The 16,694-nt window shown below is 44.5% G+C and overlaps 1 protein-coding gene across 1 annotated transcript in view; it reads left to right on the top strand.

Annotated features, from left to right (window-relative positions):
- LOC119658254 (5'-3' exonuclease PLD3-like) overlaps positions 1-16,694 on the top strand; it is a 40,577-nt gene that overhangs the window by 11,777 nt on the left and 12,106 nt on the right. The window contains exons 2-4 of the mRNA XM_038065539.1: positions 12,188-12,402; positions 12,463-12,877; positions 12,933-13,103. Coding sequence (XP_037921467.1) covers positions 12,188-12,402; positions 12,463-12,877; positions 12,933-13,103 — 801 coding nt within the window. The remainder of the gene's footprint in view (positions 1-12,187; positions 12,403-12,462; positions 12,878-12,932; positions 13,104-16,694) is intronic.

Below are 16,694 nucleotides of genomic sequence, written 5' to 3'. Positions count from 1 at the left end.
ATGGTGACAAAGTCAACACCGAGCTGCTGCAGTTTTTGTGACTGCAGAGGCTCCCAGAGAGAACACAGGCCATCCTAGTATGTGCGGATTCGGAATCTCTGGACACGTTAGTCATCACCGCGGACAAACTTCATGAGAGGTGTCTCACGATGGTGGCAACATTAATAGTTATTGTGTCTGATTTGACAGAGGCCGTCGGTGCTTTGCCTTCGGGAAGTAGGACTAGATGAAAGTCTAGATCTGCCTCTGTTCTCGCGATGGTGGCAACATTAATAGTTATTGTCTCTGATTTGACAGAGGCCGTCGGTGCTTTGCCTTCGGGAAGTAGGACTAGATGAAAGTCTAGATCTGCCTCCCGAAATGGGCGATTGGATTGTAGGTCGTCGGGACATGCGACAAGTACCGAGGCATGCTATGAAATGTGCCAGCCCCTGCAATTTCTCACTAAAAAATTCAAACTTGTTGGGAGTTCTGGCGACTACTACCCGAAATGCAGCACCACATTGCGTCACAATCTATGACCTCTTGAGCCGGCGTAACTACTTAGGCAATACAGACGCTGAACTCTTGGGTCTTTCCGTATTCCAGCGTCATCATTTAATACTGCGGCAGCAAGTTTTTCGTCAATCGGCTCGTATGGCTACAGGCAGGTAGAATTGAGTTTAGGACTTCGACGAACGTTTTGGTGTCGCTTCATTATCGCGGACATAGGCGTAGGCGCGAATTTCCTATGCCACTATGGATGGCTACTGGATATATATAATAGGTCCCTCATTGACCCCATAACTTTCCGTAGGTCATCAGGAAAAATTGCATCCTGCTTATCCAGCACGGTATCCATCGTTTTTGGAGACGTTGCCGACGCCCGTATTCACTACTAGCTCCCCGATATTTTGTAAGCTGCGTGCATTACTACCACAGAAACTCGCAGTTGCGTGGAAAGAGTTCGAAGAATTTCTTAAGTAGGGTATTCGTTAACTTTCAGACGGTTGTTGGTCTTCGCCACTTCATGTGGTCCCTAAAGCCACTGACGAATGAAAACCTTTTGGCGACAACAGATGTCTAAATGCTCAGATGATTTCAGACCGATACTTCATCCCACTCATCCACGATTTTGCGCACTTTATCGCAAACTGCCGTATTTTCTCGACGTTTTTTCGGGTAGGTGAATGCATTTACGCACACAGTGTTGGACTCCCGATTCGGTACGTCGTCGGACTACCAACTAAACACCTCCCCATAATCAGAGAGCTAGCCTGGAACCGTTTGTCACATTACTTCGGGCCAGCCCCCGAACTCTCCCGCCTTGCGGAGCCTTCAAATCAGGAAATTTCTTTCACCAACGGGAGGGGAGAGGAGGAAGGGAACTGTCAGTTCAAGGAGCCCCCTGCCATCCGGCTCTTCCACTCGTCGAGTTCTATCTTCTTAGCAACGAGAAGGGCCCGAACGTAATGGGCAATTTTCTCGACCTTGAACTTAATCAAAGCATACCATCATCAGATCCTGTAGCTCCCGAAAACATTCTGAAAATGGCGATATGCACACCTTTCGAACTTTTCGAATTCACTAAAATGACTTTTCAACTGTGCAACGCGGCGCAAACCTCCACTTCAGTTTCGTATATTTGGGAGATGTTTTGGTCGCGTCTTCCTCTGAGTCCGACCATTTAGAACACTTCGAATGCATTTTTCAACGTCCCCTTCAAACCAGTCTTGTACTTAACATTGAAAAGTGCAAATTCCTACAATCGAAGGTGCGATTCCTCGCCCACTTGATTATCCCTGAAGGCATCCAACCGGACTCAGTCAAGGTGCAAGCGATTGCGAGCTTCTCGCTTCCAAAAACTGTTGTGGATTTCAGAAGGTTCTTGAGCATGTTAAACTTCTATCGTCATTTCTTCCCCAAAGCCATCAATCGATTCTTAGCGCCTTTGCGTCTAATTATGTTCCCAGAGGCTGTCCAAACATTTGAGACCACCAAGCAGTAATTGGTAGATGCGTCAGTGGTATTTCCTCAGCAAGATGTACCCCTCTCCGTATTCGTCAATGCCTCAGACATCGCCGTAATGCTGCACCGCAGGCCATTCACTTTGTTCACGGACCATAAACCACTACCTTTTGCTTGAAAACAAAAGCCCGACAAAGCGTCTCCTCGTCAACTTCAGCAGCTTTATCAGCCAGTTAACTTTTGCTATCTAATACTGACGATTTGGCAGTCGCCAGAAGGATGACGCAGTTCTTCAGAGCTTGAGGACCAACTCCAAATACACATTTAGGGAGACTTAAGATAAGGAACCAAGGCCACATATTCCGGCCGAATTCCGAAAGGAAGTATATCACGCCGTTCACGAAATAGCGCATCCTGGCATTCGGACAACGAAACGGTTAGTCACTGCGAAGTATTTCTGACCGACCATGAACAACGACATTAATTCTTGCGCATGTGAGGAAAGAGGTAGAAGTGTTCCCTCGGTCCCCCAAGCGTTTCCATTCAATCCGCCTCGACATCATTGGCCCTTTACGAGACACGCATGGTTTCATGTATTGCCATACAATCATTGAAAGTGGTGGCCTGAGGTGACACCTCTGAAAGATACTACTGCAAAATCTTTTGCAGAGGCCCTCTATCGAAAACGGATTCCAAGTTTTGGTGTGCCGGTAATTATAACCACCAAGCAGGGAAAACAGTTTGAGTCCTCCCTTTTCTCAGAGTTGGGCAAACTCTTTGGCTTTAAATGCCACCGGATAACTGTGTACTACCCGCAGTCCAATGGAATACTCGAAAGGTGACAAGGCCGGTATAATAGACCAAGACGGCCCTTTTTGGTCGCAGGTCGTGCCACTCGTTCTAGTTGGCTTCTGGACTGCCAATCACGAAGAATTTGCTGCAAGTCCCACTGAGCTGCTATGCAACGGGGTGAATCTGAACCTCTAGCGACCCTGTTCTTGACACCAGGACGGAACTCATCACTACCGGTCTGTTGCGTCTGCTTAAGGACACAATGCCAAAGCTGAAGCTGCCACAACCCACCTACAACGAGAAAACCGTGGCTGACTTGAACAAGGATCTGGAATCCTGTACCATGTCCTAATTAGGATCGAAGAAGGCCTCGAGCATGGCCGGCATCGTTATAGCGTCAACGTCGAAGGCCCGGTGAAAGGAGTCTCCTTGGCTCCACTAAATCCCTTCGTATAGCACAAAAGCGCAGCTCGCAGGACGCGTCCGTTTTGACTTACGACAGGCGAGTTCAAGGAGCCGTGCATTTGGTTTTTCGATGAACCCCCTTTGGTTTGATCGGGGAGTGGGGTGTTGTGGCGGAGCGAGCAGCTATGACTATGTTAATAATATACTAGTTTTAAGAATTGAAATGTATTTGAAGCTTCCAATGTGTGGTTGGAATCAAATAATAAACATTTTTCAAACAAAGAAAAATTGCCATTAACGGGCTTTTGAGAAAGGATGTTTTGGATAATTGAACCCCCACGCCATCCGGACAACACAGCATCAAGAGGGATACCGATAACAAGAAGAAATAATATCGGTGACAATATGCAAAGTCGGCGAACTCCACTTTCGATTTCCAATTCCTCTGAGAATTTACCATGCTATCAATTTCTCCGGAACGTCCTTGCTGCACAGAGTAAGACAGGTACATTCCTCGTTCATGCTGTCGAACACCCTCTAGAAATCGATGAAGAGCAGATGAAAAGAAAATGTTGTGTCCGCGCTTTATTCCAAAATGAAGCGTAAGAAGTTGATGTAGTCAGTGTAATGATCTCTCTTGTGAAGTTCCTTGATACATTCAGGCAGAAGTCTTGTCGGCAGGTGTCTTTGGAATCTAAGCGACTATCCTATTCTACCACTGTCTTCCCGGGATTTCCGTACAAGTGAAATCAAGAGGTCTGCAGAAACCCATTGGCTTTACTCCCTTCGAGTGTATTGATGGCCTTCTGTTAGGAGCAGCAATCCTTCTGAAATCATTGCGATTTGCGGCAGCTTCTGATTCCCTGACCTGACCAATAACAAATTCTATTTTGCCACCGCACACGCTACGTTCGGTTCACCAATATTTCGCATTGTATAGCAGCTTGAGCACGTCACTTGCAGCTGTCAGTAGATCCTTGAATCAGCGCCTCCCTGGCTACACACATCGACAAAACAACTCTTAAACCTATTGCTGATGGCAATAGATTCGGTCAGTTAAATCCTAACTTGCCTTATGACAAGCTCTGAGTTCGAACAATGTACCCCCAATGAACAAGCAGTAGAAACTGCAGAGATTCACAATCCTCCCACCATTTCAGGCAGAAATCTATCAGAAACTAGCTCCGCTGGATTTTCAGGGTATAAAAGCAAAATGCCGTAATTTTGTTAGGATGGAGAAGAGTACTTTTCAGAGCCCCATAATCTTATTTCGCTTGGGACCATAATGTCCAGCCTCATTGGAATTCTCGCGTCAGTTGTCATCAATAAAGGTAATTTTTTCTTAGTAGCTCTCTTTCCACTTATTGAGATGTCTTTTATCAGCTCACGAGTAGACAGTTTAGCAATTTATGTCATTTGATATCATAAATATGTTTGCCAAACTGATTAATTCTACGACCAAGATTCGTATCAATAACTCCATTGTTGAATACAAAGTCCTGCTGCTAACTGTTATGTCTGTCCGGCAAGCAAATCTATGTCTGCTTACATCAACGATATCCTTTTGCGCATTTCGATAGCAAAAGGTAAAAGACAGCAAGTGTTGGCTATGGCTGTGGAAGACGATTCAGTAATTTTTCTTCGAAAGCTGTAACGTGTAGCATCCCGTTGAATTATGCGTAAAACAGCGTCAATGTTACAGAAAAATGGTCCTTTGACCATCGTCAAAAAATCATCCTCCCACCCTCCATAGGAATGTTCTTGACTTGCCTCCAGAACATCTACAGGGGAGGGTTCGACCAAACTTATGGGAGAGCCCAGTGCCTTACGGGCCCCTAGTTCATTTAATGGGTGCCCCGTGCGCCGGGTACCATGAAACTTTTAAAGACTTAAAAAGGGGGTCAGAAGCAAGGGCATGTATTTTGCCAACTAGGTGATGCGATGGAGTAGTTTGTTTGAGTAATTTACAAGTATGGAGCGAGTCTGTAATGATAGCAACCTTCTCTTCACCTATCCTGAAAGCCATCTTGATAGCCTGATGCACGGTAAAATGTTTAGCCTTCAAAACTGAACTGAACTGCAAAGAAAAACGCGAGAAATGTGTCCCATCCAGACAAACCACCGCAGAGGCAGAACCACCACGCATGAACGCAGCATCAGATGCCAGGACCAGAAAACCCCTTGATTTGAGGCTCTCCGCCGCTCAACTACACCCAGCCGCCACCTGGGCTGCACAGGCGGCCCCAAAATCATACAACAGGATAACCTGAATCTTATTAGAGGTTGCGGGAATAACTTTGGGATTTACCGTCTCAAACAAGGATCGGAACGACTTCTAGATCGAGGAGAGACCATTTTCAGCATCTGAGTTTTGAACCACCAAATGATGACGGTTTTGGGATTCCTTTCCTTTAATTTAAGAAGCCTTCTGAAACAGCGAGACGGCTCGTTGGTCTAAGCAAAAATCCGGTGCAATGGGGTCTCTCAGGATACCAGCAAATATTAAGTTGAGCTTGTTTTCAAAATATTTCGGCGGATTCATAGTGGACGTAGCGACATAATACCACAAATCTATAGAAATTACGAGGTGTGAGACCCCAAGGAAAATCTGTTGAAAAATTAATCAACTTGCTTACCCTTTACGATTTTAGGAATAATGGAGTTCAAGTGGTCTCTGACTGAACTCGTCCTCGTTATCTCCCTACCTAAAAAGTTGATAGATTTGACATGGGCAAAGGTAAGATTATTAATTTTAATAAACAAGGGTGTTACCCTGCTTTTCTTGAAGGAAATAGATTGTGATTTCGTTATGTTGACTGGTAGGTCCAATCTTCGGGATTCATCAATAAACGCATTTATCTGCCTTTACAAACGTTTGGAAGTCGACAACCAATCGTCTCTAGTGGCCAAAATGAGGATATGGTCCCAATATTGGAAGATTTCAATGCTGTCAGAGCATTTATTATACAGTGATGTCTAGATATTAAACAACATTGGATTTAAAGAACATCCTTGGGGAACGCCATTTCCAATTTGAATGCTGCCCTCCCCTAGTTGTAAGCGTCGATTGGACATTATCCTGAACACCCATAAAACAATTTCAGCATGAAAGCGGAAATGTGACATTATGTCGCCAAGTGAAGCCAGATCATAAGCGTTCTTCACATCCAGCACCACAGTCAACACCTGGTGACTTTTACCTTTTGCTGCGGAAATGTGCAAAAGGATATCCTTGATGCAAGCAGACATAGATTTGTCTGCCGAACAGACATAACAGTTAGTAGGCAGGACTTTGTATTCAATGAAATTATTAATACAAACCTTGATCATGGGGTTAAGCAGTTTAGCAAACATATTAATGAGAGCAGTAGGGCGGTAACTGGTCAAAAGTTCTGGGCCTTTAAGTGTTTTTGGGATGGCTACCAACTGAATAATAGACCAGTCATCAGTAGGACTCAACCTACACCAGATGAGGTTAAGCCCCCGTAGCAATGCAGAAAATGTTTCCGAAGTCAATCAGCGTAGATGTTGATAAGTGATATTATCCGCACCAAGGACGGAGGCACGCTTGCGCCTTAGCAATGCAGTATTCAACTCTTTTACAGAGAAGAGCTGAAAAACAATGGTTATATTTAGGGATATCCGGAAAAGAAGGGGAACAAGGTCTGTACTGCCCAGCCAGAAAATCAAGATATTCAAGGTTTTTCTTAGGATCCCAATATGGGGACTTGTCGTTGAGGTAATCACGAAAACCCTTCATGGATTTTCAGAAGGACATGACATCTTTTGTCACAGATAAGTCAGACCAAATTTCAAGCCAGAACTTTGCGTCACCAACAACCATCTTCCACAGACATTTGGCCTCTTCAAATAGGAGAAAATTTGCGGTGCTGGACTAGCCCTGAATCGCCTATACGTGATTTGTTTCCTTTTAAAGTACAACTTTAGCTCCGGGGCCACCATGATCTCTACTGGCTCATGTGATTAGTGGCAAGTCTAGTTGCATCAACAATTTCCCTTTGGAAAGTGGAAGTAAGAGTAGTGATATCTGCTAGAGGCTCTAAGATCTGATCTGCGCTTTTAGCCCATTTGAATAAATCTTAGATTTAGGAGAAACATTTAGCACCTGTGTAGAAATGCAATGGGGTTGTGACGACTATTAAATATTTTATCCATAATCGGATTCTACTGCCAACATTGAGTAGCAGAATTACCAAGAGCTATGTATAGAACCGAGGCCGATTGATTAGACATAGACGGTGGGTTGAAAAAAGTGGGCAAACCCAATGTTAAAGAATAATAATTATCCTTGGTGAACCATCCCATTGGATCAGGGCCTTGAAGTGTGTTAGAGCACTTCATTCAAGACCGTAACGATATACTACAGGATTATGGTACCCTATAGGATGCTATGTGGTCATCATTATTATCCTGATTTGACTCAGGTACTCATTTACAGCTAAATTGACTGGTATCCGACGTGAAATCACGAAACAAATCCCACTGTTACCAGTGAGATTTAAAAGTGACCTTCCGTGCCTTGTGCTCGAACCACTTAGCTATCTGGACACGCAACCCATTATTAAGAAAATTCGATGAGGAGTTCTGGTCAGCAGCCTCCAATCTCATCTCTTTGCCATTACTGAGGTAGTCACCCAGGTTTTTGGATCTAGCAATAAGATCCCCAGTGATGAGTTGTTATACTTCTCGCAAAAAGTGAGGAGCCTGCCAAAGGTCGCTTTGAACTTCCTGTTAGAGATACTGGGAGGGAGATAGACTGACCCGATCACGAAATTCGATAGAAGGTTAGGTGTTTCAGCTATAACAATGTCATAATCTGAAATATAGATGACTTGATGAAAACGAATGGTTTTGCGGAACGCCAAAATGCCGCCACCATAGCTTTCTTCCTTAGACTTCGCTATTAGATTAAAACCCGAAATAAACTTTGAGAGGGGAGAATGGGGGAGAATGAGGGGGCAAGAATATCGAAGTTGTTGCTATTAAGATGACGTATTTTCACCATTTCTACCAAGGGAAATAAGGTGATCACATTGCAAATCGTGTCTTCACGATGTCAGAGGCCTTACTCTTAAGTTCCTGATCATCTGATCCTATAAGCCAATTCAAAAAAAAAATGTTTTCGGCCATAAACGATAGTGTGTTTCTGGCAACATGGGCTAAGTACGTGCCATCAGTCCTGTTGGTGTACTTCGCGGGTAGTATCAGGTCCTGTTTGGACTGTTAGCCTGCCGGGGCTCAGAGGACAAGGAAAACAACAAGAACAGTGAAATGTGAGTCCCCCATACACGCGAAAGGGGTGCAACATTTTTTTACAAAATGTGATAATGTGGTATCAAATGAAAGGGTTCGATTAATACTTCTTCTATAGGTAAGTGAGGGCTTCAAATGTCCGTCCTAATAAGTGAAACAATTCTCGTTCGCAGAAGCGATCCAGCTGAAAAATCTGAAAAAATCACAGTGATGCATCTATTCGGAATCTAGGCCCAAATTTTTCATTTGGTTAAACCTTTCGATACAAAGTTCGGTAGAAAGGTTGGAACTGCGAACCCCCACAAATGCGGTGAATTGCATTGCTATAAGTTGAATTTATTTATTTTTTTTATTTAAATTACTACGTGACTACACGTGGTGTAGTATATGTAAGGTCTCGATTAGTTCTTTACGAAAGCAGTGTTAGTTTTGTTAATGGCTGCAAAGAGGCGGCGTAAGGGGGTCGGAAACTACGCAATCAACAAATTTAAAGAAAGTGATGCTGATCCGTGGACATGTGTGTGGGTGTGTGCATGTTTGAGGTGGGGGAGAGGCAGAGCCTCCGAGCACTCAGACCTTAGTGGTCCATTGTACTCGACTCCCCCGTCGGAATATCCCGGATTCGTTTATGTATCGCAGGATTTCCGTTAGTGGATGTGATGCTATCCGCTGTAGTTGCAGCACACCAGCACCAAAAATGTGATGTCTGATGTGTAAGCGGGGCACTCACATAGAAAATGTTCCGTGAATTCCGCTTCTTCTTTACAGGATGGACACGTATAATCTTGGATAATTCCTATTCTGAACATGTGCCCAGCTAGTGAATTATGGCCAGTCAGAATGCCCACAATACTTCTGCAAGTCTTCCTGCTTTTCAACAGGGTAAAGTTTCCAGTATGTTTGCTTGGTTCTGACAGGAAGAGTTGGGTCTGTCTTGCAGTATTAAGGCTTCGCCACCTGTCATTATGGGAAACTTGTTCCCAGTTTTTGATAGCAGCATCAGCCAATTCTACCGACACCCCAATTGCTGGTTCCGGTCCGGGCATAGGGAAAGTTGAAGCCTGTTTTGCTAAGGCATCCGAGATTTCATTTCCCCTCTACAACACAATGACCAGGTACCCAGAGTAAATCCACCGTATTAAATCTAGAAACAGAATTCAATCGGTTTCTAATTCCTGAACGATTTTTGAAGTGACCAAATTACTACTCAACGCCCTCAATGTAGCTTGACTATCGCTACAGATTGCGATGCGCCTGCCCTTCAACCGCTCGTTAATCATCCAGGTTGCAGCCTTTAAGATCGCGTACACTTCAGCCTGAAAGACCGTTGTGTATTGTCCCAAAGGAGCCCACTTCTCGTTTTTATTCGAGAGATAGACTCTTGCTCCAGAACCATTTTTTGTCTTTGAGCCATCGGTGTAGAAGATGTTAGTATATCCTGACACGCATTCTTCTGGTTCGTCCCAGTTTTCTCTTCGTTTCAAGATAACAGTTCAGTTCAGTTCTTTTGCTTTGTGCTCTCCACGTCCATTGTTTTCCCATAGATCTAATCGTATTTGTCTATGAGCCGCTCTCGTTGCAGTGCTCTGAATAAACAAACCCCAGGCCTGCAAATTCAGTAATGCATTCAGAGCTGCGCCGGATGTAGTGCTCATGGCGCCGGTGATACCCAGACACACAGTTCTTTGTAGTGTGGCTAGTTTACAGCGAAAACTCTTCTTTTTCACCTTAACCCACCACACTACAGATGCATAAGCGAACATCGGCCTAATGATAGCAACATATATCCACATTTCTACCTGAGGGTTATGTCCCCATGTCAAGGCATAGGTCCGCCTACACAGCCCATAAGCTGTGAGAGCTCGTTTCATCTTTACCTCTACATGTGTGTTCCAAAGAAGCTTCTTGTCTAGAATAACTCCCAGATATTTCACTTCTTCGGAGAGTTGAAGGGTTGTACGTTTCATCTCTGGAAGGCAAAGACCATTCAGTTTCCTCCTTTTTGTAAATAATACCATTGTGGTTTTATTTGGATTTACTGAAAGTCCATCCCTGAGACAACAACTCGAGAGAGAGAAAGAGAGAGATCTCGACCAACAGCCGGTACAGGCACGTTATCTGCGTAAGTTCGAACGTGTATTGGCAGATTTTGCAGTGCACATAGTAGTTAGTTAATCAGCATACTCCACAGAAGTGGCGGTAGCAGACCTCCTTGAGGGCAGCCTTTCGTTGCTTTCTTTGTTAAGTAGCGATCAACACCTACTTCAACACACAACAATCTCTGCGTTAGCATAGCGTAGGTCCACTTTATTAGAGTTTTGTCAACACTATGCTCTCTGGCGGCATCACAGAGCTTTTGGGAGGGCGCACAGTCAAAAGCCCCTTCAATATCCACGAGCACCCCCATCGCGTACTCACCTTTCAGAGTTGCGTCCTCTATCTTTAAAACCAAAGAATGAAGAGCAGACACAGGATTTTCCACATTGATAAGCATGCTGGTTTTCATGTAGGGGGTGCGACTTTAACGCCTTCTCGCGAATGTGATGCTCAACCAGTCTCTCCAGACATTTCAGCGAAAATGATGTAAGGCTGATTTGCCTGAAGTTCTTTGGATTAGAATAGTCATCTTTCCCAAGCTTTCGTATGAAGACTACCTTCACTTTCTGCCAAAAGGAAGGCACGTAGCCCAGAGCAAGACATCCTTGAAAAATATTTCTTAGAGGTTGCTCTAAGTGCTCTATACCCTCCTTTAGCATCGCTGGGTGGATGCCATCCATACTAGGTTTGAAGGTTTGAAGTGTTCAAATGATAGTATAACAGCTCTCGCTTTTTCATTCGTAACAACCGCTCCCGCAGTGTCCCAATTCCCCTTGAACCACCTTCGTGTTGAAGGGTTGGCAGAAACCGCCAATTCTCTTCTTCCCACTTACGAAACCTGTCCTCCCAGGTGGTGCACTTCCAAGAGAGTCTGCATTGACTCAACTCTGGAGTTCATGAAAGAGAGTCCAACTTGGCCGACTCATCCTTATTAAGGACTCTGCACAAATTGGAAATCTCTCTTTCACCTTCCTTACAGTATGCTCTACGAGCCTCTTATATAAACGCTGTGAGTTCCGGAATTGTAATCAGTCTTCATCTTTATTGCTTTTGCAAGCACGATTTAGAAGCCGTCTGTTTGATTTCCTGAGTCTCCGGAGTTCTCGGTTCCGCCATGGAACCGCATCATGGGGGGGGGGGAGGGTTTTATCAGCTTGTCCTCATCTTCCGCTGAAAGTTTCGCTTTCTTGCGTCCGATTTCTTTGGATATCGCCACACTTGGTGGTGTAGCAACGTCCACGTCCGCATTCCCAAGAAACGTCGCCATCTTTGGCAGTGCCTCCCATTGTCGTCTGCTAGAAGCCCTCCCAGGTTCACAGAGTCCGGGTTGCATGGATCTATTTTCACATACCGGCATTGGACCAGTTGTGTCCACATTACCAGCTTCCCTTTCTTCCGTTTTTCCGGGTACAGGCAGGTTCTGGCAGGCAAGCCTGTAGCGGAGAGCCTTCTGCCCCCGTATTTTAGAAGAGTTAGGTAACAGTATCACCGACCGACCGACCGTAGTCAGATTTGCAGTTCCTCTCATTAAGCGAGTTGCTGTATTATCCTTTTTGGCTGACCGCGCCGTAGACACCGGGTGTAGGTTGCAGATCTTGGTTCTCTTTCTGCGAAGACCCATTCAATGCAGCACATGATTAACGAGTTATTTTACTTATATGGTGAATAATAGGTGAGCGAACAACCGTTAATGAAAGGGCCCCCCGAAGAGTTATCCCCAACTCAGGTGTATAAACTTAACAGCAGACTGTGGTTCGAATTATGTATTGGTGCTTTCGCATTGATGTGGTTGCTAGTTGTGGTCACGCAAATAGTGAATAGTGTCCCAACTTATATGTCGAAAACCGGATATAAGTTACCTTCATACTACTGCAAAGACGTGTGCAGGTAGGTGGATACCTCTTAAATTCTTTAGTACTTTTTATTGGAAATATCCTTCTTTTTTAGCATTTCCCTGGTAGAAATGATTCCGATTGGTTTCGAAATGGATTATGTTTCAAAAGATTCAATATATAGTGCTTGGCTAAGTTTGTTGGAAGCAGCTGAAAAAACGATAGATGTATATTCGTTTACTTGGAGATTGCAAGGAGCAGACCAAAACTATGACCTAACTTTTGAAGGCAACGATTTATTTGAAGTGCTTCAAAAATTTGACTCAGACAGGAAAGGCAAACTCAACATTTTTGTAGATAATTCCACTTGGCATGGCATCACCTTAAGAGAGGTTAGTCAGCTGGAAAACTACCACGTACAACTCATGCATTTCGCCCCGGCAAATGAGACGCATACCACTGCCTGGGTGGTCGACAAAAAACACCTTCACCTTGGTACAGCCAGTGTCGATTGGAGGCTTTTCCGACAGGTATACATATCCATACACACTTTTCAAATAATCACGCTTTTCTCACCTAATCAAGGGCAAGGAAATGGGTGTCCTCATAAAGAATTGTTCGTGTTTGGCAGAGGAACTGCATGATATTTTTCATGCATTGACTGTGCAACCGAGTGCAATTGACATAAGACCCGAGCTTCCCAAATTACATCGTATCGACTTTGACAATGAATATGAAATGGACTCGTTTTTCACGGTAAGAGCAGATGTATTAGGTTGTTGCAAATGAAATGGCCGTTTTGGTATTAAAATTTGAAACGTCTGTAAAGGTTACAAAAATTAATTTATTTAATCAAAATAGGTGCCAGTCGATTCAAAACACTTCTCCCAGCGAGATACAAGAGCATGTATGCCAGTTTCGTAAAAGTCAAATTTTCAGGGATTGATGAACTCGTCGAAGGCAATTTTGATGACGTCTTCATTCCTCAATTGTTATTCCGCCAAAAAATGATCCAAATGCTTAAAAAAGTGCTAGTCGGTTGGCGAAAGGTCCGGGAATATGATGGCTGAGGCAGAGTCTCATACTGCAATTCGTTCAACTTTTGAACCATTGTTCTGGAAATATGAGGTCGTGCATTGTCGTGAAGGAGTATCACACCATCTCTGTTGACCAATCTCGGCCGTTGTATAGCGAATAACTCCAGCTTTAGACCACCAAACAGTCATCATTACCTTCTTCGGATGGAGGCTCGGTTTCGGCATATGCTTCGGTGGCTCATGAGTATCTAGCCATTTTGCTGATCGGCGACGATTGTCGTATAATATCCACTTTTCATCACATATCACTATTCTAGGGGTCTAAGGGATCGCTTCTGTTGCGGGAGAGTTTTGCTCAGTAAGGGCATGCGGAATCTATTTGTCGAGTTTTTTCACCTTTCCAAGTTGTTGCCAGTGCCGGGAAACTATCGAATAGTGTACGCCCAGTTTCCTTGCAATATCTCTCACAGACTGACGTGTGTTGGATTCGACTAGCAAACGCTCGTCGTTGTCAATCGATGGTCCTGGATGTCCACGTGGCTCAATTTGAACGTTTACGTCGCCTGACCGGAATTTTTCGAACCATCGCCGTGGGGCTCGCTCGCTTACCATATCAGCTCCAAATGCGCTGTTAATGTTCTTAGTCGCCTCCGCTACTTTAGGACCGAGTTTGAACTCATACAGGAAAAGTATACGTTTTCACTGTTATCACAACGCTGGTCAAAACTGAAATGACTCCTTGATTAAATGTAGGAGTATTTATACTTCATTATCCGACACAACAGTGTCAACTGGTGGTAGTTTGATACAGCAGAATCGCAACCAACTTCACTTGATTGCCAAATCGGCCATTTCAAGTGCACCAACCTAATACATTAGTGTATATCTGTAAGTTATTTGTGTTTATACAGATGTGAAACCATAGGGAGCAAAATAAAAATGCAGACATCGTCGTACGAAATACATAAGTGTTCAGAACGGGGGTAAACCGAGGAGATGTACGTGTTTTGTTTTTGCAAGAACATACCTACAGTCTGTTGAATATGTACAACCCAAGGAAAATCAACGGAAAAGGATAAAATAAAACACTTGCTGAGAAGAAGTTAAGCTCTTCAGGTATGAAAGGTTTAGCGTATTGCTTAAATAGGTATTTTCGAGTGGGCATTTACTCCATTTGTACCTAGGTCGTGTCGTGTCCATATTCCAACAGTTTTTCCATCGCTTGCCGCACAGAGAAAATCTGATCTGTTGCTGATTTGCCTGGAGTGAAACCTCTTTGGTATGGGCCAGTGATGTTCTGGCCGCATGGGGCTATCCAGCCTAGCAAGATAGTGGAGAATATCTTATAAATGGTACTCAGCAACATGATACCTCTATAATTGCTGCACTGTGTGATATCTCCCTTTTTATGTATGAGACAGATAATGCCTCGTTGCCAATCGTCTGGCATTGATTCGCTGTCCCATACCTTGAGCACAAGTTGATGAACCACTTGGTGTAACTGGTCGCCTCCATATTTAACGAATTCGGCTGTAATTCCATCGGCTCTTGGCGACTTATGATTTTTTAGCCGATGAATTGCACGGACTGTTTCTCCTAAACTAAGTGGTGGCAGTATTTGTCCGTCGTCTTCAGTTGGCGGGACGTCCAACTCGCCGATGTTCTGATTGTTCAGTAGCTCATCAAAGTACTCAACCCATCGCTCCAATATGTCCATTCTGTCGGAAATCAGATTTCCCTCTTTGTCTCGGCAGGATGAGCATCGAGGTGTATAAGGCTTCATCCTGCTGACATGTTGGTAAAACTTCCACGCCTGGTGCGGTTGCTCCCTGTACTTTTCTAGTTCACAGACTTGTTGGTTCGCCCAGGCTTCCTTTTTCCGTCTGTGAAGTCGTTTCTCCGCTCGACGGAGTTCGTGATAAGTCTCTGCGCGTGCCCGCGTTCTTTGAGAATGCAACATTACTCGGTATGCGGCATTCTTCCGTTCCGTTGGTAGCTTACATTCATCGTCAAACCAGCCTTTCCGACTCCTTTTGCGGCTGGGGCCAAGTATGTTTGTGGCCGTATCCATGATAACGTTCTTCAGGTGATTGTGAAGATCATTTGCTGATGCTTCATCTCCAGGTCCTCTGTTGACTGCGGTTATTGCGGCATCCATTTCCCTCTTATAGGTGTCGCGAAGGGTTGTGTTGTGGATGGCTTCAGTGTTCACTCTCACCTGATTGTCAGAGGGGATTCTAGGTGGTATTGTTATTCGAGCTCGGAGCACCATGCCAACGAGATAGTGATCCGAGTCTATATTGGCCCCCCTATATGTTCTGACATTCATCAAGGCTGAGAGGTGGCGGCGTTCAATCAACGCGTGGTCAATTTGATTGAAAGTGGTCCTGCCTGGAGAGGCCTATGTATGTTTGTGGACCGCTTTCCGCGCAAACCAGGTACTTCCAACAACCATTTCGTGTGACCTTGCTAATTGAATAGTCCGCAATCCGTTATCATTTGTTTTTTCGTGTAAGCTATGGGAGCCAACATATTGCCTGAATACGGGCTCCTTCCCTACTTGGCTGTTAAAATCCCCAAGTATGATTTTGATATCATATCTGGGACAGGCTTTGAGGGTTCGTTCTACTGCCTCGTAGAAGGTATCCTTCTCCGACTCTGCAGTCTCCTCTGTAGGGGCGTGAACGTTTATGAGGCTTATATTTCTAAACTTGCCTCGCAAGCGCAGAGTGCATAGCCGTTCGCTTATGTTTTCAAAGCCGATAACAGCAGGTTTCATTTTTTTGCTAACTAAGAAACCTACTCCGAACACATGGTTTACTGGATGGCCGCTATAATATATGGTGTAGTGGCTCTTCTCCAGGAAACCGGTCCCTGTCCATCGCATCTCTTGCAATGCTGTTATATCAGCCCTATATTGGGGCAAGGTATCGGCTAGCTGCTCATCAGCTTCATCTCTGTACAGGGAGCGCACGTTCCATGAGAAAATGCGCAAATCGTTGTTCCGTTTCGTTGCCGGGTCCGTCGTTTTAAAATCCGTCCTGTCCGAGGCTCCTGTTGTGGCTTCGTAACAAGTTGTTTTCCGTGTAGGGTTGTCAGCCCTACCCACGTGCTCTTACAGAGTGGAATAAAATTGATCCAGATGTTTGTAAGAACTTAATCCCACAGCATGCCACACCCATCCTCGTTATCGCTTGGCAATGACTTTAGGTCGTACATGATCCACCAACTGGGATCATGCCACTACGAATAATAAAGGGATATCCGTCTAAAGCCCGTTGCAAATTGGCGTCCTTTATTGCTATGTTTC

Source organism: Hermetia illucens, chromosome 5 (genome assembly GCF_905115235.1).
Source record: "Hermetia illucens chromosome 5, iHerIll2.2.curated.20191125, whole genome shotgun sequence".
NCBI lineage: Eukaryota > Metazoa > Arthropoda > Insecta > Diptera > Stratiomyidae > Hermetia > Hermetia illucens.
Note: the sequence above shows the minus strand (reverse complement) of the source record. Positions and strands in the feature narration are given on the sequence as shown.